General features: G+C 42.6%; 1 protein-coding gene across 2 annotated transcripts in view; it reads right to left on the reverse strand.

Moving 5' to 3' along the window:
* Positions 1 to 24,678, reverse strand: part of CLRN1 (clarin 1) — a 37,956-nt gene extending 13,278 nt beyond the window's left edge. The window contains exons 1-3 of one of the 2 annotated variants that reach the window (XM_065876846.1): positions 24,426 to 24,678; positions 1,461 to 1,640; positions 361 to 394 (exon numbers count right to left, since the gene is read on the reverse strand). In XM_065876846.1, coding sequence (XP_065732918.1) covers positions 361 to 394; positions 1,461 to 1,640; positions 24,426 to 24,678 — 467 coding nt within the window. The remainder of the gene's footprint in view (positions 1 to 360; positions 395 to 1,460; positions 1,641 to 24,425) is intronic. The other variant, XM_065876847.1, reaches the window with a different exon arrangement.
* Positions 24,679 to 27,455: the final 2,777 nt, after the last annotated feature.

A 27,455-nucleotide genomic window follows, 5' to 3' on the forward strand; every position in this document is an offset into this window, starting at 1 on the left:
CCCTCCAGCCTGACCCACCGATCTGCTCCCAGCCTCACCCCATTTAAGGAAGCGGCTCCCCCACCTCAGCGAGCAAGCTAGGGTACCTGTTACTTGGTGTTACTCCCTTGTGCTCCAGCACAAGTCCCAGTAAAGCCTTGCCTGAATTCCGCATTTCACCAGTTTCTATTGAACCCAGGTTGGTAACAGAGGGTGCTCAAGTGATCATGAATAGAGGCTCATATACTGCTTTCTAAGACAAGGGAGCACCCGTTAACTACAAGGCTTTGTTTGATAGAGAGGGAGCTATGCGAGTTTGTGGCTGGAGTTGAATTGTGCCGGGAGAAGGGAGCAGTGTCAAGAGAGGGAAGGGGCCTGGTGGCCTGGGGGCTGGGGGCTGGCAGCCAAAGGGCAGCTGCAGAGAAGCAGAGAGTCTGATATGGATCTTCAATACACTGTTTGCTGGTGTGAGTTATATTCTCTCTCATCTCTCCATGAAATCACTAATACAATTACTTGCTTCCCGGGGATATGACAAGGCATCGAGTCTTTTTTGCAAGTTTGGAGTGGGGTGAAATCAGAGACCTCCCACTGAAGGATGGTGCATATGAGTTATGTAGACGCTTTCGATTTTCTCATCTCTTTCTCTTTCTTGTAAATATATCCTAAGCACCCTGTGGCACTGACCGGGTTTTATATTGTTTCCCATCAGCCCTAGTTACTGGGTAGGACGTGTTTATTAATGAACTAATTTTGGGGTTTAGGGTTTTCTCCTTGCCCAGATACACCTACTTAGGCTACACAAAGACCCTATAGGCCTGAATATGGCAACTCATGTGTGGGTGGAACACTGGCTCTTTACTCTTTTTTCATGGCTTTTATTTATTCTTCTGATTAGGAATAAATAAATGCACATTACTGAATGTTTGGAAATAGTAAAAAGTATGAGAAAAAATGAAAATCACCCGTAATTTTACTGCTCAGAGATAACTACTACCAACAGAATACACTCTCTTTCTCTCTCTCTCTCTATGTGTGTGTGTGTGTGTGTGTGTATATATATATATATATATATATATATATATATATATGTATTTATGTATATATATGTAGGCTATATATATGGAGAGTCTATATACAATATATGTATATATTCTCCATATTTATATATAAAATCAAATTAGGTTCATGTTCATAACATCTTATATACGGCTTTTTTCACTTTTTGATACAAGCACTTGTTCTTTTGATTTCATCTTCTTCAAAAATATAGTTCAATGCCATCTAGTCAAATAGATCACCATAGTGAATTTATTGAATTCCCTATTGTTGGATAATTATAGTTATCGCCACTCTTTGCTCTCATAGACAGTGCCACCGTGGACATCCACATATATGTACTGTCACTTTACATTTGGGTAGCTCTGTCTTTTGCACATTGAAAAGCGCATTTGTCTTCAGAGGTAAAATTCTGTACTCACCGGAAATGAAGCTCAAGAGATACAACCCCAGTGGACCATGCAGGGTTTCAAAGGGCTTGCCGAAAGCATTGTACATGAAGAAGGCCGTCCCCACCAGGGTCAAAACGATAAGGATCGTGGAGAAAAGAATGACATTGACGTGGATACTCACTGGGATGGCTTTGAGCAAATCTGGGAAAACTGAAGATAAAACAAAGATTAGGGGAAATTTCATCAGCGGTCATCTGCAAGTGTAATTTTAAAAAATTAAATCCCTCTTTTTTTTAACTTCAAAAATCACTAAGATCCTTCAGATGAATACATTCTCACTAATTTACAAGGGATTTACAAAAAGGTTTAAACATGGGATTATTTTATAGAACTCGCCAGTAAAAACTAGCAAAGGGGGAGATTTGAGGGAATTTTTTTTTTTTTTTTTGCCCTCGCTCATATGTAATTACTTAAATAAATAAGTGCTGGCTTTATAATCAAAATCTATACATTTTGATGACCAAACTTTTAATGACATTTCTCATTAGTCTTTAAAAAAAAAAAAGGTCTATCTTGTAATGACATTTTCAGGACTGGGGGAGTTCAAACATCAGGAGGTTTCTATATTTCCTTTGCTACAAAAACAAAAATTGTTTCTTGTCCACACAGATTAAAGAATGGGGTATTTTCAGTCAACTTCAATATTTTGATGTAGCACAAGCTGTGGGAAAATAATTTCTGGTGATACAAGAAATATTTTCCATTTAGAAAACATGCCAAATCTATTTCTAGATTTTGTGTTCAGGGCAAGTTTTTCTTGTTTGCAGAGGAAATGAAATACTTTATAAATGTAGGATCTCTCTTATCTGGTGGGTCATCAGCATGCTTAGCATCAGTGAATCTGGAAAAACCAAACTGGAGAAGTTCAGTTTAGTCCATTTTAGTTTCCCAGACTTTATTTATTGAGCACCTACTGTGTGCCAGACACTGTTCTAGGCGCTGGAAATAGAGCCATAAAATAAGATAGACAAGGTCCCTGTTGTCTTATGGAGTTTATATAACCTAATGGGAGTTGATAGACAAATAACAGGTAAACAAATGAATGTGACAGTTGATTGCCAAAGAAGGCCACCATCAATTCCTTTCCTCCGTTTACATACGTGTCACTTCTGCTTTAAGAGGTAGAATTTATTCCTCAATCCCCTTGAACCTGGGCTGGCTTATGACTGCTTTGACCATTTGAATATGGCAGCAGAAATACATTGTGCCACTTTCAGGCCTGGCTTATAAGAGGACCAACCATTTCCACTTCTTTCCTCTTCGAGACTTGAGCTGCCATGCAGGAAGTCCAGTTCTCTGCTGGAAACGGAGGCCACCCAGAGGAGCACCGGGGCACCAGACAAGGGAGGGAAGAACCTTAGACATCCAGCCCAGAAAAGCCTCCAGATGACTCCAACCCCAGCTGCTGTTTAACTGCAACAGGGAAAGTCCCAATCAAGAACTGCCCAGCTGAACTGGTAAATTTCTGTTTCAAGCCCCTGAGTTTTGAGCGGCTATTACCCACTGATAACAAGACACTTTCAGATTGTGATAATGCTGTGGAGAAAGAAAACAGGGTGATGGGATTTTGAGTGACTGGATGAGTGGATGGGGGTGGTCAGGAAGGTGACACCTGAGCTGACACCTGAATGTTGAGAAGGAAGTGCCTGTATAAAGGTCTGGGGCAGAGCGTTTCAAGGAAGAGGAACACAGCTGAGGCAGCAGTGTGCCGGTGTGGGCCACGGTTCCTGGTGAATGAGGTGGAGGAAGAAGTGGGTTTCTGTAGGCTGGGATCAGATTCTTGGCACCTGCTAGATCCTGGTCTGTTGACTGTGGTGGCGGGGGTGGGGGTGGGGTCTGCCTTTAGGCTAAATTCATTTGGAAGCCACTAGAGGTTTGTTTTTTTTTAACATCTTTATTGGAGTATAATTGCTTTACAATGGTGTGTTCGTTTCTGCTTTATAACAAAGTGAATCAGTTATACATACACATATGTTCCCGTATCTCTTATTTCCCACTAGAGGGTTTTAAGTAGGAGAGTGACCTAATCTACTTCAGGATGTGAAAAGATCGCTCTGCCTGCTGAGTAATGAGTACACAAGGGAGGGGGAGGGGATGGAGAGGGGGGAGGGGAGGGGAGGGAGAGGGAGGGGGAGGGGAGGGAGGGGAGGGGAGGGGGAGGGGAGGGAGGGGAGGGGGAGGGGGAGGGGAGGAGGGGGAGGGGAGGAGGGGGAGGGGAGGGGGAGGGGAGGGGAGGGGAGGGGAGGGGGAGGGGAGGGGAGGGGGAGGGGAGGGGGAGGGGAGGGGAGGGGAGGGGAGGGGGAGGGGAAGGGAGGGGGAGGGAGAGGCCAAGGGTGGAAGCGGGGATACTGGGGGTGGGTGTGGGGAGGTGGCAGGTATTTACGGTGATAAGAGATGGAGGCCTGGTCTAAGGTGTAGCAGTAGAAGTGGTGAGAGCTTGTCAGATGTGGAGATGGAAGACAGAACTTGTTGAAAGAAATCAAGGATAACTCCTACTAGAGTAACTGAATAAATGGTGACGCTATTGAGACAGATAAGTAGAAGGAGCAGGTTTGGCCGGGGGAGGGGAAAGTGATGCAAGAGTTCTGTTTTAGATATCTTAAGTTTGAGCTGTGTTTCAGATATCCGAGTAGAGACGACAAATAGGATTTGTCTGCAGGTCCAGGGAGAGGGTGGAGTATTTAAGGAGGTGAAACTAGGGTGAGGAAAGCAAGGTACCTAGGGCAAACAGGGAAACTTAAGGAGACAGTCACGCTCTGGGGCCAAGCCTGCCCTTGCACAAGCCCAAGAGTAAATGTCTCCTTAACTTTTATGACCTAGGTGCCTCCGTGGCCTCACCCTGGTTCTGGAGCTCGTATTTAAAGCCAAGGGAATGGCTATCACCTGTGGAGAAGCTGTAGCTAGAGGAGAGAAGGGCCCAGGAGAGAAAGAGAGCTTGTGAGTTAGGAGCAAATCCATGGATTGGACAGCAGGAAGCCAAGAGAAGAAAATGTTTCAAGGAGGAAGCGGTCGGCTGTGCAAATACATGTCCTAAGGCCACAACGCTGTGCTCCTGACCACGTGTCAGAAAGCAACCAGGTGAAGGAGTTGCAACCCGGTTGAAGGGTTCAGAACAAACCCTTCACCACTGCTACATATAACTACCTACCTACAGACATGCATAAAACATGCTTAGCGCTATCAGATAGGGAACATCCTCTTCACGAGTACCGACAAGGTCATTTGTTTGTGCCCTGCCGGCGCTCACTCAGGGTCCTTGCTCAGAAGTCATGGGCAGGTCATTTGACTACTGAGGTTTACTTGCGCTATATTTCTTTTACCTTCCCATAAGAGAAATGCACACTAAATCTATGAGATACCATTTTCCACAAATCGTATTTACAAAGATTAAAACGTTTAGTGATATCCTGTGTGAGCTAAGGTGTAGGGAAATGGAGATCCTTGGGCACTTTTCTTGGGAGTGTAAATTGGTACAGCTTCCTCTGGGGCAGTTGGGCACTACCTATAAAGAAGTAAAATGCCCATATCCTTTAGCTCAGCAATTTTACTTCCAGGAGTTTATCCTACGGATATTTTGCATATGAATCCAATAAAATATCACAAGGGTATTCATGGCAGCATGTTTTTGGTAAAGACAAAAGGTTGGAAATAACTTACGTGTCTATCAGTATGGCATCCATACAGTAGAATTAAGTCAATGATTTCAAACAATGAAGCAAATCTTTAAGAACAGGTATGGAATTATCATCAAAATGCGATGTTAGATGACAAAAACACATCAAACAAAGAAAAGTGCCTCATTCTATCATTTGGGTAAAAGCCAAAGGAGAATGTATATAATAACAAGTAATTATTTAGGTACTTAACTTATCTGATTTAATTCTCTCAGCAATGCCATGAGATAGGTACTATTATTAGTTCTATTTACCAGAGGAAAAAACTGGGGCTCAGAGGCGGTGTGCCCAAGATTTTTACTTAGTAAGTGGCAGAGTACAGACTTGAACTCATGTCCTCACTCTTATCTACCAGGCTACAGCCTGGGGACAGGCATGCTTGTCTAGGTAGAGACTATTTCTAGAGGATTACACATGAAACTGGTAACACTGCTTCTGGGGGAGGAGACTGAGGGATATTTCATTATGTACCTTTTAGTACAGTTTGGAAAAAAACTTTTTACCACTCTGCAAGCATTATCTATTCAATAAATACATGAATACTTTAAAAAAACAATTAAAAGGATAAATGAAGACAAAAATTTCCCATGACTGTTCTAGATTAAAAGACACTTAGGAGATGTACTAACCAAATGCAACATATAGGTATTATTTGGGATCTGAACAAAACTTTATGAAAGGCATTTTGAGATTACCAAGGAAAATTGAACATGGACTGAGTTTTAGATGATATTACATAACTATTATTGATTTTTTTTTTTTGCGGTACGTGGGCCTCTTACCGCTGTGGCCTCTCCCATTGCGGAGCACAGGCTGGCTCCGGACGTGCAGGCTCAGCGGCCATGGCTCACCGGCCCGGCCGCTCCGCGGCATGTGAGATTCTCCAGGACCGGGGTATGAACCCGCGTCCCCCGCATCGGCAGGCGGACTCCCAACCACTGTGCCACCAGGGAAGCCCACTATTATTGATTTTGTTGGTTATGTTAAGGTGTTGTGATTGTGTTTTGAAAAGTCCTTATCAATTAGAAATTGGATGGATGGATAGATGGATGGATGGATGGATGGATAGATAAAGATAAAACAAGAAAATGTCTGCTTTGGAAGAGGGTGCAGAGGCACACGGGGTGTGGAAGCGCACAGGGGCTGAGCCTCAGCTGTCAGTGATTGTACTGGTCCACGCTGCCCTGTGCTCTGGGGGCGAAGAGCAAAGCAGCTGGTCTATGATCACCAGCCCTCCAGAGATTCCAACTGCTGAGATAGCTCAATCAATCCAACCTGTTGTTCTTACACTTGGGTAGCTGTTGACTTGGTTTTGACTAGCAGTTATCAAAAACCTTGCTTCCTTCCATCTCCCCACTTGTAGAAAATGTAGCCACCTCTTTGTGTGTGATGGGGCAGCTAGGTGAAGCCCCTCTGAAAATTGAGGTTTGTTACCAAATTGAAACAAAGGCAGAAGAAATTGCACTGATTTGCCTCCTGGAAAGAAAAGCCAGAAGCTAAAATAAATTTCATGTGGAGCATATTAATTCTTATGAAGTCTCTTAAAATTCCTACTCTTGTGACAAAGTCACCCAGGAGTGCACTAATCCCTGCACGTTATGCTTACATTTTAGCAGGTTTCTTTGTTTGATGAAAATTCCCTGAGTCTGTAATGACCAATCAGAGCTCTGATAACAACTGTCCATTTTCCAGCCAACACTAATACGAGCTTCCCTTTGCAGAAGATGAGAGCAGACCATTGAAATAAATATTGGGAGGTGTCACTTTAATGATATTGGATATTGTGTATCTAGGAGGTAGATTTGTTCGGTCCTTTCCATTCTTTGGGGTGTAGGATTACAACACAGGAAAAGGATTTGAACATTTTGATCTGTGGAGGGGCTGTCATTAATCCAGCGTTGCTTCTGGCCTTGAGAAATTACTCGATTAGCTGTTGACAAGGGAGAGGGAGTTATTTATGAAAACGGGCAGCCGATGCCACGTTAGCAGCACAGCCTTGGTCTGTGGGTTCAGCGTTACTCTCTCTCTCTTTCATTCCCTTATCACTGATTTCCTCCATTCTGTCTATGAGTCCGTGTGTCTAGGTCTCCTTATCCTTCAACCACCCCAAACCCCTAATTACCCTTCTTTTCTCTTCATTATTTCATTACCAGACTTCCTCAAAGAGAAATATGTGAGTAATAATAATATGAATAAAAATAACAGCCACTAATTATATGGCATTTGCTATGTACCATGTGTTTTAGGTATATTGCATAAATCAACACACTTAATTCTTACAACAATATAAGGAAAGTACTATTTTATCCTCAGTGTATAGGTTAAAAAAAAAAGCGCAGAGAAGTTGAGTAATTTGTGTAAAGTCACACAGTGGCATTGCTGCCTTGGCTTTTACTTTCTCCCCCTATTATTAAGACCAAAGCAAAATTAACACAGTAAAAAGAATTCTCTTTTTAGCGTACAGTTCTGTGAGTTTTGACAAATGCTTACGATCATGTGACCACCACCACAATCAAGTTATAGAACTATTCCACATTTCCCAAAGCTTCCTGTTCCCCCTTTGTAGTCAACCCGTCCTCCACCCCCAGCTCCTATATGTGTGACTTTATAAGTAACTGCCAAGTATTTTCCACAGTGGCTGTGCCATTTCACCTTCCCCCCAGCAATGTACGAGGGTCCCAGGTGTTCTGCATTCTTACTGGCACTTGGCAGGTTTTTAAAAATTGTAGTCATTTAATAGAAGTGTAGTTTATCTTGTAGCTTTAATTTGCATTTGCCAAATGACTAATGATGTTGAGCATCCTTTTGTGAGTTTACTTGCCTTCCATATATCTTTTTTGTTGAAGTGTCTATTCATATCTTCTGTGCATTGTTTTTTTTTCGGTACGCGGGCCTCTCACTGTTGTGGCCTCTCCCGTTGCGGAGCACAGGCTCCGGACGCACAGGCTCAGCGGCCATGGCTCACGGGCCCAGCCGCTCCGCGGCATGTGGGATCCTCCCGGACCGGGGCACGAACCCGCGTCCCCTGCATCGGCAGGCGGACTCTCAACCACTGCGCCACCAGGGAAGCCCTTCTGTGCGTTTTTTATTGAATTGTTTATTACTATTATTATTGAGTTTTGAGAATTGTTTATGCATGCTGGATACAAGCCCTTTATCAGATAAGTAATTCACAAATATTTTCTCTGAGTTTGTGACTTGTCTTTTCATTCTTTTATCAGTATCTTTTGAAGAGCAGTCCTTATTTTTATGAATTCCAATTTATGAGTTTTTTTCTGTTATGTATCACGTTTAGAGGTCAAATCTAAGAAGTCTTTCCCTATAATTTCCTGTATGTTTTTCTTCTAGACAGTTTTTGGCTTTAGGTTTACCTTTAAGTCTGTGATCCATTTTGAGTTATTTTTTGTACATGGCCAAGGTTAAATTTGTTTTTGCACATGAATATCCAATTGTTTCAGTACTTAAAAAGCCCATAGACTTAACATATGACCCAGCAATCCCACTCCTAGATATTTGCCTAATAGCATTAAAAACATATGTCTACACACAAATCTGTATGTAAATGTTTACAGTGGCTTTATTCATATTCGCTAAAAACTGAAACACATCTTAAATATTCATCAACTGGTGAATGGACAAACAAGCTGTGACCTGTCCATAAAACAAAATACTACTTAGCCATACAAAGGAACAGACTGCTGGTGCATACAGTAGGTTGGGTGTACTGAAATGCATTATGCTAACTGAAAGTAAGTGAATTCAAAAGGCTGCGTATTGTATGATTCCGTATATGTGACATTCTAGAAAAAGCAAAATGATAAGGACAGAAAACAGATCAGTGCTTGCCCAGGGTTGGAGGGTAGGGAAGGATATTGACCACAAAGAGGCACAAGGGATATTTGGGGGGTAATGGAAATGTTCTATATCTTGGTTGTGGTGGTATTTACATGCCTCTATGCATCAGTCAAAATTCATAGACCTGTACACCTAAAAAGGATGAGGTGTATTGTATGTAGTTTTACCTCTATAAGCCTTACTGACAACAAGAAAAAGCAGGAGGAACAAGGTCTAGAATGAGCAGGGTCCTCCAGACGTGAGTGATGGCCTCAGCAAAGGTGACCGTTTGGCATGGAGGAAGGAAGAGCTTAGTTAGAAGAAAAGGATTACTGGGCCAAGAGTCAGGCGCCCAGGTTCTGGTCCACTATGGGACCCTGAGCAGGTTAATTGGTCTCTCTTCCTCTCTGTAAAATGAGAGTGTTCCATGGGCAGCCTGGGAAATGACCAGGCATTTGAAATTTTTTTTTTTGCGGTACGAGGGCCTCTCACGGCTGTGGCCTCTCCCATTGCGGAGCACAGGCTCCGGACGCGCAGGCTCAGCGGCCATGGCTCACGGGCCCAGCCGCTCCGCGGCATGTGGGATCTTCCCGGACCAGGGCACGAACCCGTGCCCCTGCATCGCCAGGCGGACTCTCAACCACTGCGCCACCAGGGGAGCCCCAGTCATTTGAAATTTGACAAAGGAAGTTCATGTTTCAGCTTTTTTTCGAACTCTCTGAACTCCCTAAACCTTGATTTCCTTATCTGAAAAATAAGACTAATCCCATCTTTCTCTTACATCTGTGAGGATTCAATGACATCAGCGTATGGAGAACCTAGCGCATGGTAGGTGTTTAGTAGAGGTCTGCTGTGGTGCGCCCCTAAGGCCAATTCCACCACAGTCCACCCTTCCCACTTCCTCAAAGACACTGCTGAGGAATTCTCTCCTCTCTCTGCCACAGCATCAGTTTTCCCCGTCTGTTGGATTGGTTCCATCATCACACAAACATGCTATCATTTTCTCATCTTAAAACAAAAAATCTCACTTAAGTCCTTCTCCAGCTATTACCCTCTTTCTCAGTTTCCCTTACAGCAAATGCTCTCAGGGAGTTGCTTACACTCTCAGCTTCTCATTCCTCTCTCCACTTTCTCTCTTGAACCCATTGCACTAATGCTACATTTCCCAGGGCACCAAAGAGCTTCAAGCTGCCAAACCCAATGGTCCATCTTTCTCCTCATCTCACCTAGTCTACTTTTGACACAGAGGCTCATTCCCTCCTCCTGGAAACGCTTTCTTCCCCCTGGCTTGCAGAAACTGCACTCTCCTGGGTTTGCTACCTCCCTGGCTACCATCTTGAACTACTTTGTTGGTTCACCTCATCTCCTGAGCCACCATCTCTCACTTGGAGGACTGCAAGGGCTTCCTAACTGGTCTCCCTGTTTCCACCCCTCCATCCTGCAATCTGCTCTCAACCCAGTAGCCAGTGGAATCTTTTAAAAGTGAATTGGGTTATTTCAGTCCCCTGCTCAAACCCTTCTAGAAAATTCTAATCTCACCCAGAGTATAAGCCAAGTCAATACAATGGCCTACTAGGCAGTACATGATTGGACTTCTTGTCAGACCTCTGACTTCATCTGCTACCTGCTTCCTTGCTTGGTGTGCTCCAGCCACTAGTCTCCTTACTGTACTTCAAACGAGCCAGGAAGACTGCTACCTCAGGGCCTTTGCACATACTGTTCCCTCAGCTTGTATATTTCCCTAGATAACTCATGGCTTGCTCCTTTACCTCCGTGTATTTACTTAGATGCCACTTTCTCGGGGAGGCCTTCTTTATTTAAAGTTGCAACCCCCTGCCCAGTCACCCCCCCACCCCCGAATTCCCAACACCTTGTGTTGTTTTTATTTTTCTCCATAGCAATTATCACCGTTTGATAAGTGGTATATTTTTACTTATTTGTTTCTTTGTTTCCCCCGTAACATGAGGACAGGTGCATTGGTCTGGTTTATCCACTGCTGTATTCCTAGCACCTAAGAATGCTGGCAAAACAGTATTTCTCAACCTTTTGTTTTCACTGTTGCTCCTTAACCAAGGAGTCTTTTTAGACATTCTTCCTAATCACCCTCCACTCATGAAATTTTAATACCACAGATATATTGTATATTGGTTTCTGTATTGTATTTGTATATGTACTTTATACACATATAATACGTACTTTCTAAGGAGTAAGGGATATTTTCTTGTCCCCAAGAATCAATTTTCACCTCCTTAGGGGGTTTTGTTGCTGTGGAGAATACATAATGTAGCTTCTGGACACAGATGTGTTGGATGGATACATTTTGCTTGGAGTAGGATGCAGGGATGGAGTCTGGTTAGCAGGTTTGGGGTTTCTTGGTGGAAGCCAGTGATTCTGATGGAAAGGAGTTAGTGCCACATTGGTGAGGAGGGAAAGAAGGACAGGAGAGGACCATACAGATAGTGACCTCAGGGCCAAAGGAGAAGAAGAAGGGGGTTGGCAGTTTTAAGTGTGATGGGAGTTTCTGGTTGAGAACCTGAATTTGTCCTTTGAGTCAGGCAGTCACTGGTGACCTTGATATAAGCTGTTTCTGGGGTTGGTGGTAATAGAAGCTGAATTGAGTTTTTGGAGAGAATCTGGGACAATGCGGAAATAAAATAGAATAGCTGCCAAAGGGATGATAGGAGCCAGTGTGGGTTTTTTTTTTTCCTTTTAAGAAGTTGAAAGACCTGGCTGGCAACTGGAATGGAATTTCAAATCTCTTTATTAAAAGAAAAATTTTAATCCAACATACTTGGGAGATTGTCAACATGTTAGATGGAAACTGATGGCTGTTTAATAATAAGGTTTAAAGTTTGGGATTTGTGAAAGAATCCATCTCAGACTTGAACATGACACAGCTCTTTTTTGTTAGCAGGGCAGGAGGATGGGGGAAGATGGACTTGTTCTCTCCATATTTCTGTTAGTTTGAGCAAAGGTCCAACTGTTTATGGAGGGATCTTATAATTGAACATTATAACAGTGAAATGGAAATTAGGATGCAAATTTCACCCACAGTCTCACCAACATAAAAAGCAAAGCTTTTCCTTTATTTTTGTTCCTTTCAAACCTTTGTCCATCTTAATATTAATTAATTAATATTTAATTATTATTAATTTTAATATTATTAATTAACTTTTATTTTTATTAATAAAAATAAAATTTATTTTATTAAATTAAAAAATTTATTATTAATTTTAAAATATTAATTAATATTGTTAATTAATATTAATTAATATTTCGTACATTACTATAATCATAATGAAGTTTTAAGGCCACATTCTGTTCTTTTTATTCAGAATATAAGCATTTCCCATGTCATACAGATTGTCTTCATAACTACCATTTAGATAACTACATGAATTTTCCATCAAACTGATGCAGTATTGTCCATCAGGTAGCCTTCCATTATCTCGGTATTATAGCTAATGCTTCCATGAACGTTTTCAAGCACATACCTTTTTCTCTCTTACTATGAGGGTGGGTGATGAGCAGGAATAACCTTTCTGGATGAATTCCCAGGAAAAGAATTACTTGGGCCAGCATGCTTTCTAAAAGAATGCTATCTAGATATGTAAAGGTCGAGGGAACCTAAAGATGTTGAGTTATAGTCTGTAACATACATGTTAAACTCCTGGTTCAAAGCTCAATTTCCCCTCTGTGAAGTCTGGAAAGTGGAGATTTCTGACAAGATATCGAGTCAGAAACAGAGCTAGAAGAAACTAGTCATTTGACTGACTCTACCAATAGAATAGAAGGCAGCCACGTCACAGGAGGGAGAGGAGAGAAAGGGAACCCATATCACATAGCTTGCTCAGCACGGAGGAAGGCTGTGGTACCCTCATGACTACAGTCTACTATTATGAAACAGAGCTGAGTAAATCACAGGTTAATGACTGGGAGTAAAAACGCAGTCACAGGGATGCTCTCTTTAGGAAGTTTACTCTCCTGCTGTCATTTGGCCGGGGTGGGGGGAGGCTCTATTCCTTGGGCTGTATGTCTTGCCTCTGGACTCCCACTCTCCTTGAGCCTCTGATCTGTGGCACCCCCATTTCTGCAAAGCCTTTTCCAGTCTTTCCCTCTTCTGTCCCTCGTCAGATATTCCAAACCTCCCCCCGCTTTTAAGCAACTGTCACATCCCCACTCCATTTCCCTTAGTCTTGTCTGCCTGGCCTACAAAAGGCTCGAAAATATCTAGTGAACCGCACTGTTCCATTTCACAGAGAAAACAGAGGCTATCAGAGGAATTACCTCAACTTTTCAGTACCCCAGGGCCACCCTTCTTTTTGGTCCAGGCCAACCTTACCTCCATTCTTTTTTTTTTTTTTTTTTTTCGTGGTACGTGGGCCTCTAACTGTTGTGGCCTCTCCTGTTGGAGCACAGGCTCCGGACGCGCAGGCTCAGCGGCCATGGCTCACGGGCCCAGCCGCTCCGCGGCATGTGGGATCTTTGCGGACCAGATCACGAACCCGCGTCCCCTGCATCGGCAGGCGGACTCTCAACCACTGCGCCACCAGGGAAGCCCCAAGGACCTCCCTTCTTAAAGGAGGAACACTCCATCAAGACTGCTTTAGCAAAGGTCCCCCATGATCGTCTGTAAGAGTCACAGGGCTATCTTCGTTGTCTCGCACGCGATGCCTCTGTGGTGGTCAGGACTGTTGACCATCGCTTTCTGGTTGAAGGTTGCTCCTCCCACGGTTCCCCCTCAGCCAGTTCCCTCCCAGCTCACTGATCATCCCCTCTCAGTCTCCTTCTCAAGTCCCTCCTCCTCTACCCGGAAATATTGGTCTTTTCCAGAACACATCTTCTTTTGCCTTCTCATTCGATTCCCCTCTCTGGGAAGCCTCCTCTTCAGCTGTAGCTCCAGCTGCCACCTCCAATCTGCCAATTCCCGGCACTGTGCCTCCACCCCAGCCTCGCTCATGACCTCCAGATCTGCGTAACTGATGGATATCTCTTGTTGCTGGCCCATAAGTGAACCTCATTAAACATGACACAAAGTAATTTCATCTTCTCTCTAAATTTTCCCCTTCTGTATTTAGCTTGGTGGATCATCACTACCGTCCCTCCAGAGGAAATCTGGGGTTCATCCTCTGTCACCAAGTCCTGTTGATTTGTTTTTGGTTTTTTTTTTTTTTTTGAGGTACACGGGCCTCTCACCGTTGTGGCTTCTCCCGTTGCGGAGCACAGGCTCCAGACGTGCAGGCTCAGCGGCCATGGCTCACGGGCTCAGCCGCTCTGTGACATGTGGGATCTTCCCGGACCAGGGCACGAACCTGTGTCCCCTGCATCGGCAGGCGGACTCCCAACCACTGCAGTCCTGTTGATTTTTCTTCTGATTATCTTGGAAATATTTGCTCCCCTTTCCAGCCCTCTGACAGTGCTTTGGTTTGGACCTCCAAATCTTGGAGGAGCCTTCTGACTATCCTCCCCACCTCTCTTTTGGTCTTCCAATCCGTCTTCTGTCCTGACACATACCTGCTAAACATCTTTAAAGGGTCTCCCAATGCCCACAGGATAAAGCTAACTGCTTCCGGTCCGCGAAGTCCCTCACGTCTTGGTCCCTGCTCCCTCTCCAGCCTTACCTTCCTCTTCCACCTGTCTCTCACACACCCTCTGCACTCTGGCCACGGTAGGCTCTTCATACCTTGGCCCATGATGTTCCTTTGCTCAGATTGGCCTCTTCAATGCCAGTTAGTGAAATCTAACTCTAATCCTTCCTTTCCTCTGATTTCTCTGTGCCTTGCCCTGACAGAGAGTAATTCTCCTTCTTTGAGCTTTCTGAACAACAGCATTCATGGTGATGGTAAAGGGTGCTATTCCCCCATCCATAGTTCTGGTTCTTCCCCATTCTGTTCTCATGATAGGATTGCACGTTTTGGCCCCTTTGGAGGTCCCATGTAACAACCTTGGCCAAGAAAATATAAGTGGAAGTGGCATGTGTCAGTTCCGGGTCGGAGAATTTAGTTGCCAGTGTGAGAGCCTCCACAGCTCTTTGTTGCAACAACTGGTGACATTCCGGAAGGTGGCTGCATCCTGAAACAGACCTATAGCTAATCTCTGACGAATACGTACTGTGAGCAAGAAATCAATCTTTGTTGGCTTTTTTTTTTTTTTGGCCGCACTGCGCAGCTTGTGGGATCTCAGTTCCCCGACCAGGGATTGAACCCGGGCCATGGCAGTGAAAGCCTGGAATCCTAACCACTAGGCCACCAGGGAACTCCCATTCTTTGTTGATTTAAACCTATAACATTTGGACATGTTTGTTATTAAAACACAACCTAGCCCTTCTGGACTGAGGAACCTGTACAGCTCTTATAAGTGGTCAGTTATTTAAAAACACGAATGCTAGATTCTTAGTTGTTTCTCTTATTCCCTGTGTGTCCTCAGAGTCTAGAAGAACACTTGAGCACATAGCACCAATGATCTTTTTGTGGGGGATGAGAGGGATGAGGGCACATATACTCTAACTTACAAAGAATTTGTGTTTTACATGTGAGGTTACACTGTTTTCAGTAGATCATTGGAAAGCAATAAGATTAAAAAAACTTTTTACTAACTGCTAAGTATGTTCTTTTATTACTTGCCATTAATCCATGTTTTATTTGATTGCTATAAATGTATGACTTTCATTTCACTTGCCTTAAAATTTATTTTATTTCTATCTCCTGGGTTCTTCTGTTATATTTTATCCTGAAACTTTGTTCTCTTTTTATCTCTTACTGATTCCAGTCTAGCAGTCGTATCTTTCATCCTGCAATTCTTAAAACAGGAATCAGTAAACCCGGTCTAAACCTATGTTTAGGCACTAACCAAGACTATGAGATGGTTAGAATATCATGCATGACCAAAGCAAGAAGGGCGGGGAGCTGGTGGGAAGAGAGAAAAATAGCCAGGCATTAACCAAAGGACAAAATGGCAGGTTTGGAAAAGCACAGCTTCTGGAACTAGGCAAGTCTGAGATTAATCTGTTTTTTCCATTTACTGCTTATGGGGGCCTCTGCTACCTCAGCTCCCTTACCTGTAAATGTGGGTGGTAACAGAAATAAGTCAGAATTTTTGAGAGACACAGTGAGATCATTTATGTGGGAGCTCTTTGTAAATTTTACGCAAGCACTTAAATATTTTTTAACATGACAAGAATGGCAGAAGAGTTGTAGTTCCACCAAGAGCGGTGGATGTAAGAACTCAGTGCGGTGAGAGTGCTGGCATTTTCAAGTCTCAACCTTGATCACTGGGAGGAAAAGGAGTTATTTGGCCCACAGGTGGGGTCATATCTGTACATTAGGACCTAAGATCTTCCCAGAGGAGCCCTTAGCTTACATGGAAGTCAGGCAAACTATCTTGTAGCTCAGAGTTTTGTTTTGTTTTGTTTTCCTGACCTGGTGGGTGACTATTACTGTACGTAATCCAAGAACTTTGGGTTTAGAGTTAATCACTTACTTGCTACCTGTCACACACTCCCCTCAGTGTCTGATCTACTGTCCCGTTCTCGCTTGGAAACAATACTAAATACTGCTTCTCCTCACTGCCCTCATTCTGGTGACCTGCGCAGCCCCAACACTGAGGGCTTCTGACTCTTGGCCTCACCTGATTCTACCTGTTTTGCCGTCATCCACCGCAATAGTTCTCAACCGTGGCTACACATTAGAATCACTTGGGGAGCTTCTAAACCATCCAGTGCTCAGGTCCCACCTCCAGAGATCCTGATTCAATTGGTCTGGGGTGGAGCCTTGGCATCAGTAGTTTTCAAGACTCCCTGGGTGATTCTAAATCACAGCCAGGGTTACAGACCACTGATCTAATGGTTTAGGTCGCATCGACCCTATTTGTCTTCATCTGGCTAGATGTCAACTGCAGGTAACACCATCTGTGAAGCTCTCAGAATGAAAGCAGCCCCTCTGATAAGGATGTTAGCAATGGTGCCGCCACTTCTTCCCAGATTAAAGCCGTGATGGTAGCTTCAGAGGTCCTGTTTTTCTTCTCAACTTGTCCTTCACATAAAAGGTAGGTTTCAAAAAGAAGTTGTATTTGGCCCCTTGGTGCTCAGCTATTCATTTTCTTGAAAGGGAATAAGGAGGAAGATTTCTTTTCTTCTTACAGAAATGCTCTTGATCTGACTTTCCCCTCAGCCCATCTGCCGCTAGTCATTATGAAAATCCAGTAAAAGACATTCCCTGACATAAACTCAATGCATTCATCTCCCTTAATATCACCCCTAGTCGCACACCCAGGTATTGAGCCAGGCTTCTGATGGCTACGTGGTCAGGGAGAATGAAATCCATGACCCCAGCGCTTAAAAGGGGGAGACATGATGATATGATAGAAGCATTTAAAATACAGTTTTCTTGGTACCGCGCCTGAATTTCTCTCAGCTGAACTGTATCTGCCTGACTCCAGCCTATTGGAAGCAGCCCCATTAGTGAGTCTTAATCACCTACAGTGGCCGAGGGACAGCAGATGCTTTGGTGCATCTGTGTCTCTGATAACAGAACCCATTTAACTGCTCTGAATCCATGGGGTATGATTACATTGGGGTAATAACTCCCAAGAATGGCTTTGCCACAGTTATAACATGCTGAGAGGGAGCGGAATACAAATCCTGCATAAACTCGTCTGCCAGGTACAGTCAGCTGTTCGTCAGTGCTATCATACCTGTAATAAAAGAGCGTCACACCACAGCCAGTCTGGGCGTTCAGCTGCTTGACTAGACGAAAGGCACATTTGTCATTGTTTAATTTAGATGAGTTTTGTTTTTAAAAGAAATATGCCGTTAGCTTTATGAGAACCCCGATATAGTTCAGAGATTAAAATGAGGTTTTATTTTTCATCTTTTGAAAAAAGAGATCTGGGTTTATACTCATTCTATCCCATCTATCCCACTGATTCCTCATTAAAAAAGTATCCGTTTTTTGTAGTGAATCAAATGTACCTGCATTTTTGTTTGGTTTTTTTTTTACATCCCTGCCTCTGTTTTGAAACTGTTCATGTCACCTCGGGAAGGAGCCTGCCATTTTCGTCATTGCTGTGGTGAAATGTTTATTGTAGTCCAAGTAGCTAACTTTGAAGATCATACCGTGTAGATTTTCGTTGGCAGAGATTTTTAACTCAGCTAACCACATGTGCGGTCAGATATCTCTGCCTTCAACGTAAACTATCAACGTCGAGGTGATATAATTACGTAACCCATGTGACCTGCTCAACCTAGATTCTTTTTTTTTTTTTTTAACACGGGCCTCTCACTGTTGTGGCCCCTTCCGGACGTGCAGCCTCAGCGGCCATGGCTCACGGGCCCAGCCGCTCCGCGGCATGTGGGATCTTCCCGGACCGGGGCACGAACCCGTGTCCGCTGCATCGGCAGGCGGACTCTCAACCACTGCGCCACCAGGGAAGCCCTCAACCTAGATTCTTAAACAGGCTTGGCTTGACAGTTTTACTTTCCAAAGGTCAATGATTGGGACTGAGATATCAGGGCCACTGAAATGTGAAATAAAGAGGAAATGAATGAATTCAAATCTTAAGGCCAAGTACCATCACCTGGTTATATGAGAACTAGCTCTTGTGAAGCACCAACATAATTGTTTCTCATCTTTGAGGTTTTTTTTTTTAATTGAAGTATAGTTGACTTACAATATTATATTAATTTCATGTGTACAACATAGTAATTTGATCTTTTTATAGATTATACTGCAAAGTTATAAAATATTGACTATATTTCCTGTGTTGTATATTACATCCTTATAACTATTTATTTTATAACTGGGAATTTGTACCCCTTCATCCCCTTCCCCTACTTTGCCTGCCCCACCCAACTCCCGTCTGCTAACCACTAGTTTGTTCTCTGTATCTGTAGGTCTGTTTCTGTTTTGTTATGTTTGTATTTTGTAATTCACCGTATATAATTGAAAACAAACGGTATTTGTCTTTCTCTGTGTGACATTTTACTAAGTATAACACCCTCCAGTTTGATCCACGTTGTCACAAGTGGCAAGACTTCATTCTTTTTATGGCTGAGTAATATTCCATTGTATATATAAAACGTATCTTTTTTATCCATTCATCTGTTGATGGATACTTTGTTTCTATATCTTGGCTGTTATAAATGATGCTGCTATGAACATAGGGATGTGTATATCTTTTTGAATTAGCGTTTTTGCTTTCTTGGATAAATATCTCGGTGTGGAATTGCTGGATCATGTGGTAGTCCTATTTTTAATTTTTTGAGGAACCTCCGTAGTATACTGGGTAGTGGGTATACCAATTTACATTCCCACCAACAGTGCACAAAGGTTCCTTTTTCTCCACACCCTCACCAGCCCAACATAATATTTTAAATAGGTGGTGAAACTGAGTCCTACTCTTACATTTTCCTCAACTCTTTGCATCCTTTTTTGCGTATTGTAAGGAGACAGACTGTGGCAGAGGAACGAGCAGATCAAGAATTTCAGTCCTAGGTCTGCTACCTACTAGGTCTGTGTCTTTGGGAAGGTTTTGTGATCTCTCTGAGTTTCCAGTTTCTATATTTGTTCAAGAGAAGTAGCATCATAACACCTCCCATGTAAGGGTTGGAGTCCATATCTGCAAAATGCCTGGCACCCGTGAGACACCCAATAATCGGGCAGCTGAAATTAGTATTTTTGTCTTTTGGATTTTCTGAAAGTCCTTGGGGATGATGAGTCACCCTGAGAGGCCAAAAGAGAAGGCAGAGCAGCAAATTGTGAGGACAGTTTAGGAGTCATCCTCCAACAGGTAAAGTTCACACTCCAGGGTTAAGTTCTAGAAGTTCCACTGAGGACCTGCCACATAGAGCCTCAGAAGCAGCCCCGTCACGTCAGCCTCTACTTCATCTCTCAGGAAAGCCCAGGTCAATGGCTTTACTGTCTGTTAGAGTGGAGGGTAATTTAAAGGGAAGGAAGGTGTGTGTGTGTGTGTGTGTGTGTGTGTGTGTACACATATATGCAAAATTACAGTTGTCAAAGAAGGCTGATTTTGTGGATTATTTTTCTGGTAAGGATATTAGAGGTAGTTGTTAGGGAGGAGAGAGAAATAAACGTTCTTGTCCTGTACTAGCCAAGGAGAGCCAGAAGTTCCTTTTCTCAAAAACACCTTTTCCATATTTCTCGCTAATTTGAGGATAATTTCTGCTTAAGTTCTGCCTTTGGGTAAAGAATACCTGTGGAGTGTTAAATATACTAGTCACTCCTCATTTCTTGCCATTACCAGTTCATGAAATCAGATTCAGGAAAGAGGAGTTTTTCAGTGAGAATGGAAGAGGAGTTTCTAGGAAAAATGAAAGAAAAAAACGGAAGCAAGTAGGACAGCCTCTCCCTGCCTTTTGATTTTCTCCCTTTTTTTTTGCTTTCTCAATAATTGTCTCTTAATTACTTGAGTGTTTATGGCTGTTCCTGCTCTTTGGAACCCATTAACCCATTTCCTTAGAATTCCAGAATTCCCCATTTTTCATTTTCTCCTTCTTTAACCTGCAATTTTCTACACAAAAAGTAAAAGGTTATGACAGGGGGTAAAAAAAAAGAAGCATTCACTTTGATAATGAAATTCATCTGGGTCCTAATAAATGGCAGGTATCTCAGAATACTTCACTTTAAAAATCAGGAGCTTTGAAAATGAAAGAGCAAAGGCACACAAAACTCACCACTTCTAATGATGGTGGCTAAAATCTGTCAGTGGGGGTTTCGAGCAACTGAAGCTAGAAGAGTCATGCAAATTTAAAGCTGGAAGGGCCTTGTCTAGAACAGCCAGCCCCTTGTTATACAGATCATAGAGTGCTTGAACTGGAAGAGACATTAGAAATAGCCTAGTTTCACCTTCCATTTTGTAGATGCAAGAACTGAAAACCAACGAAGTGACATAATTTGCTGGAAGTCTAACCTCCAGCGAGTGGAAAATTGCATCGCAAATTGCTTAAACATTTACTAAGTACCCCTTTGTGACAGACGTCATGCTAGGTCCTGGTTTGAGGGAGAAACGGGATGGTTTGAGGGATACACATCCCCTTGCCTTCTTGGGGCTCCAGTTCTCCTTGCAGTGAAACACACATCCTCAAACACTTTTAGTACAAGGTGATTTGAAATAACAGAGTGAACATTAAGGTCTGGAAAGGATACAACTGTGAGAATTTAGCTTTCCCCTTCATGCTAGTGTTTCCTAAACATTACGATCCGCTATCCCACTAATCACTTTTTCCCCCCAATGGGAGGAAAACAGCATTACTATTAGCTGGACTGTTTCAATGGGTGAGTGAGACTAGACAGTAGCCCCTCCCCCACACCCCGAGGTAAAAGGCCAGAGGGGCCCTGCATGCTGGGTGACACAGTACAGGTGGCTTCCCACCAGGTAGTCTTCCTCAAACTCAATAGGTGTCCCTCCTACCTGCGCTGTGCCTGCTTCCACACAGGCGGTGCGCTAAGGAAGAGGGGAGAGATAGGCATCGTTACTAGAAGGAGGTACGTCAAAGACCTTTGCAGCTGTGCCACGTGTAGGTAGGGTGATGGGAGAGATGCAAGTAGATCACTTGAAACAGGTGGGAACAGCAGGAGACAGGAGTCACACTTGCAGGGGACCATGGAGACAGAGTGCCAACTCTCAGTGTTGGTCACAGAGACCCTGAATCCCAACTATTCTACCCCAAAATATGTTTGAGAAGCCACCTGCTTGCTCACCGAAGTAGTTTCAACATTCCCTCTGCGGTCTGGGTCATATGCCTCATTTGGTCAAGAAACTCTGCTTCTCTAAAACGTGAAGTCAGCTAAATTTCTTCTAAGCTTTTTCCAAATTTTCCATCATAAGGTCCAAGATGCTTTAGAAAGTATGACTCAGGTTGCGAGCTGTGATACGTGATTGGTTAAATTTTATTTTTCACATGTCAAAAAAAATATTCCATATGTTTTCCCCAGCTCATTGAACTGTCTTGGCAGTGAAGAGATCAGAGTGTCTAGGAATGATTGACACCATATGATTCTTGGGTATCATATTTTGATGACGCTCTGCACTGTTTCAAACCAAAACAGAAACACACCCACACACCCTGCGCTCAAAAGCCAGTACTTTTTGTCTTGATGACTACATTTAGAGTTTAAACATCATCATTAAAATTTTACGGGTGACATATCAGGAAAAACTAAGCCGACCAAGTTGTGTTGCCTAGAAAGAAAAACAGTCCTTCATTATAATGAATGAAATTGTGTGCTAGGTATGAAGGCTAGTGACCTCTAGAAGATGAATCACCGACCCATAAATGGATGAGAATCAGCCAGAGTAAACGAGGCAGAAGTTTTCCCAGCACAATTGTGCATGCTGGCAGGGAAGATGTTTGTTATAATTAAAAGAGATAGAATGGTCAATAGGGAACATTTAATAGGAACAAATATGACAACATCACCTAACTATTTCTCTGGTCCATTCTTCATCCTCACGTTATACCATACATCTGGGTTTTAAGAGTGACACATACATTGCACATAAAAATAACACACATCAACTTGTACAGCAGAACCAAGCAGAAATTCATTTAGAATAAGGACACTGTCAATGCCCGATTTATTCAGAGTAAACCTCCAACTAAATCTGCACTGTCCAATGCAAGATTTTCTTCACTAGGCTGGGGAAAATGTTCAGAGTATCATGGGGACTAATGCAATCCTGTGAGATAGGCTAGGGTACTGTTTAAACCCCACCAGCTCTGTGAGTCTTCACAGAAAGCAAAGGGGCACCTGATTAGAACAACTTCATTACAGACAGGGCCGACGTAGGACACAGCCTTAAAAAATCCTTCATTGAACCAGAGAGGACTGTGGCCCTGTGAGGATTAAATGAGACAAGATATGCATAGCGCTTACTGTGAAGTAAGTGTTTAGAAGACATATTGTTTTGGAACACGTCCTGTGCTATGAGTAAAGTTTATCTTCATTTCACTGTACAAAATGCAGAGGCTCCAGAAAAATCCCCGTAGGCTCCCTGCTTTTGTCTAAGTTCATTTGTGAGAAGCTTTACTCACACTTTAGCTGCCAATGACTCATGGTTAAATCGTTTCACTCATCTCTTTTCCTTTTTTGTTTTTTAATACAGTTGCAAATCACGTGACATTCTGCTTTGTTCTTTTTTCCCCCCTAAGGGAAGCTAAGCAACTCTAAGAGCCCCATTACCTTAATGAACTAAAGCCATGCAGTGAAAAGGGTGGGTATCCACTTCATCAAATCTAGTAGATGATAATTTCTTGAAAAGCTGAAGACTAATTCTTGGGGATTTTCTGGAGCCCTATGCAAATTCATATCACTTAACAGCCTGTGTGAGTTGAAGGTTGGTGTCCAGTGACTGCTAAGAAATTGTCAGGAATGTTGCAGAGATATAAATAGGCCAGCACTGAAATTTAATTAGACACTGCATACGTTAATAATAAATTCAATTAATTTAGCCTTCTACCTATGCTAGAAAAAAAATACCCAGGCAACATAATAATTCATTTTAAATGCCTCAGTTGGTAACCTCCTTTCCTGAAGAGTGATTTATGCAGTAATTTCCTGGCTGTGTCGTCATAAGATTGTTCCAAACCAGCCCTTTTGAAATAATCATAATTTCTGAATGTGCACTAGGAGAGATATAACAAATGACTTTTTATTAATTTTCATTTAATGAGTTGCCTATTCACATGGTAATTTTTAAAAAATTCTCTTCTTAAGATAAACAGGTTGTAAATACTACAGGTAACACTTCCATTTCACAAATATCGCGACAGGAAAATCTGTCTCATATTCTGTACGTGATTTGAAGGTTAACCAGTGGCAAATTTTCTATCCTAAATAGGCTTCTAATTCTTTCTCAGTTAGCACAGCATATCATTTTAAATTTCTATAGTCAAATGATCCAAATTGGGTAAGGAAAAAAAAAAAAAGAATATTTTTCAACTGCAAAGCTCTTAGGAGGGAAAATAAGGGTGTAGACAGGAAACAAAGTTCTGTGCAAGGGGGAAAAGCAGTTGGATAAGGAGCCCATGACACTGGTTCTTTTTTAAAGAACAAAACCAAGATCATCTCTTACAGCTTTCCTGTTGCACAAGTTCCTCCCTTTTAAAAACGGAGCCCATAATTTCTTACATAAATATTAATATTTAAGAATTTTAATTGCTTGTCTTTTCAAAAAGTTTAATTCCCTGGCAACTCATGAACTATAAGTTGTCATAAGAAAAATAGCAAGAATGAAATAATAAAAACGAGGAAGAAGAAACTATCCAGAAGAGACCTGGGTATTTCAAGTAGTTCATACCTGTTTAAAAAGTCCTGCAATAGACAGGGCCAGGCTCTTCAAAATAATTTCTTGCAACACTTGGAAGAGTTTGCCTAAAGTATTAAATAATTCAAATGCAATAGTTACTTACATGAGAACCGAAAGGGCCTTGCTCCCAGCCCGCACTGCCTCACGCCCTCTCCATGGAAAAGCCCGTACTGCATCTCGCCCATGAACTTGTCCAGCTCCTGCCCCGAGGCATTGACGAGCAGAGCCCCAGTTTTGCAGAAGAAGGTGGCTTTGATCCACAAAGGTGTCCCCAGGGCTGCCACAGCTCCAAGGGCACACACAAAGCTTAACATCCCAGCCATGCAAAAAATGACTTTCTTCTGTTGGCTTGGCATGATGAGAAATGGCTCTTGTGAGGGTGAGGTTCAAAAACCAGACCTTTGTGACCGATGAGAAGTGACTGCCCCTTTGACTGCATTTATTATGGAAGGTGAACAGACAGAACCCCGCTGAAAAGGCAACTTCACCATCGACGGTGTTTCTCACCAGGTTAAATGTCAGAACGCCAGGAAGAAGGTGGCTTCATCACGCGTACTTGTTTTTTTTCTCCTTTTCTGCTGCCGCTTCTAATTTGAAATCTTTGGACTAAGCATCTGTAAAATAAAACTCTTTCAAACTGCCTTCAAGTATCTCCTCTTGTGTCCCTTGGTAACAGAGGTCTAAGATAACAGATGGAGTCCTCCGTGTAACTTGATGAATGCCTCCCCTCTCCTCTGCCTTTTGTCTGATTGGGTGAGTTGAAACTTTCAGAAACGGGCTTGGCTCCTATGGTAAATTTTCAGCAACTTGAGAAGTTCGTTTATTGATGTGTTTTTATTTTTGTTTTTGCTTTTGGTGGGGAGAGAAGAGGAGTGTCATTAGAGGTAGGAAGAATATACACACACACGCACACACACACACACACATATATATTGGCAATTAATTGATTTTGGAAAATGTTCATTGTAGCAGGATAAAATAATGGACTGAAGGGGATTCTGTATGGGTCTGAAGCACCGTAGACCAACCACCGGGGCTCCTAACTCCTTTTCTCCCAGATCAGTGATTTAGAACCAGTGTGTCAATAGAGAGTTTGATTCAGTTTTTTCCTGGCACACAAAAATATGGAGAGGCAGGTGCAAATATCTAGATTTCTAAATGTTTTCCTTTAAAACATTTGGCTGCTTTGGGACAATGGCAAGGGAATGTGGTTCTGGATCTGAGAAATACCAGAAGCTGGAAAGAAGACGAAGGCATTGTCGTGGAAATAATGGATTGTAGTCAGATGGAAGGCACTGAGAATTCGTCACTGAAAAGCACAGGTCCCAGCAGAGGTAACTGGTCAGAGGGACAAGAGACCAAGGTGTGAGCAACACTAAATAGCAAAGTGAGTTTGGTTAAATTGTCGAGATCTGAAAACTAAAGTTCAGAATTCAGTGACAGGTTTTTAACCGCATTTGCAGTGAGATTCCTCTTTCTGCAAACAGATATAGTACTCGTTTGTGTGTGTGTGTAAGTGTTTAATGAATGTCTATTTATGCCACATTATTGTGCTAGGCTCTGACCTACAAACTGAACTTTTAGTAAGAACTTATTACATCTGGCACCTTGCTAAGTATTTTATCTCAATTATCTAATTCTCACGATTAGTGTATAAAGTGATGAGGAAGAAGATCGTGATGATATCCCCATTTCACAGATAAGGAAACTGAGGCTCAGAACGAGCAAACACCTTGCCCAAGAGAGTAGTGGAACTGGATTCAAATCCAGGCTTCCTGAGCTTTATTTGCTATTTGTAGCAGCCCTTGACCCTGAAGAGATGGCCGGCTCTTCAGTTTGGGTTGGGTTGGGCTGGGAGTAACGGCAGGGTAGCCCATCATCTGTTATATGTCTTGGGTGCCTGGAAAACACAGACATCTGCGAATAGAACTTTCCCAGTTGGTCAGAAGCACCTGTTTACGCTAGCTTCTAGTCTCTTGATGCACTTTTAAGCATGGCAGCTTAGAAGAAATTAATCTGTGAAGATTCCACACCACTGGCAGCATAAATGAGTCTTAGGTTAACAGTGCTTTGAGGGAGACTTTAAGGTATACTCTTGGACTTCTTGGCACGGCTACCCTCTTTTAGTAGTTGCCAGAGGCCGTCTTGTTGGAGATAGACAACTAAGTATAGAACCAATTCGATAATGCCAATGTCCCTTCAGGGGAGGAAGGGGGAACATAAACCATGGCCACAGGACAGGGCACACACAAGATTCCGAAGAGTCACTCAAAATTAGGTTTACGATATAAGTAAGCCTATTTATTTCATGTAACTTGACACACAGAATAAACAACTCATTTGGCTTCCCAATGAATCCTCTACTGGATTTAGAATAATTGCCATGATTGTCTACTAGCAAAACAAGGGGGCACCAGTGCCCCCAGTAAGCCGTTATGTGAGGGTCCATATGCCACACCCATTCCAGAAGCTTTAAGATGTCTAAGGAGAGCTAAGTTAATTAAATCAACATATTCTGTAATTGGAGGAGACAGAACATTTCCAAGCCTAGAAGCAGAAATCACCTACAACTTAATCAATACAATTAATACCTCTACAGAAAGGACACGGTAAGAGAGGGGTAGTTAGCATAGGATGTTGGTTTAATGAACAAAACCCTGTCAAATGTACCTAAAGCTGTCCAAGAAGAAAAGCCCTTGACTGTGTGTGGACAGCAGTTAGATCACGTCAGTTCTTAAGTTTGCATCAGTCTATAGCGAAGTTTTCCCCGATCTGTAGAAACATGAGAAAAATAAATATAGCGTAGTGAGTTCACCTTTCATTCTGAAATTTGTCTTTCCTAATTTTTGTTAAGATTTCCTTTCTTTAATGGAATAATAGTAGTTGAATTTTTAACATCTTACCTGGCAAGCTAAAAAATTGACAAAACTATATCTGTTCCCAGTTAAAAAAAAACTACTTGTCTATGACATACAAATTATGGATCCCCGTGTGGAAACAACGTGGCCTAAAACCTCCTGGAGACCTGGTCTCTTTGCCCTAAGCCAGTGGTTCTCAGCTGCTCATTGGAATCACTTGAGGAGATTTTTAAAAACTGCTGATGTCTGGGTTCTAATCCCTGAAATTCAGATTT

Source organism: Phocoena phocoena, chromosome 4 (assembly GCF_963924675.1).
Source record: "Phocoena phocoena chromosome 4, mPhoPho1.1, whole genome shotgun sequence".
NCBI lineage: Eukaryota > Metazoa > Chordata > Mammalia > Artiodactyla > Phocoenidae > Phocoena > Phocoena phocoena.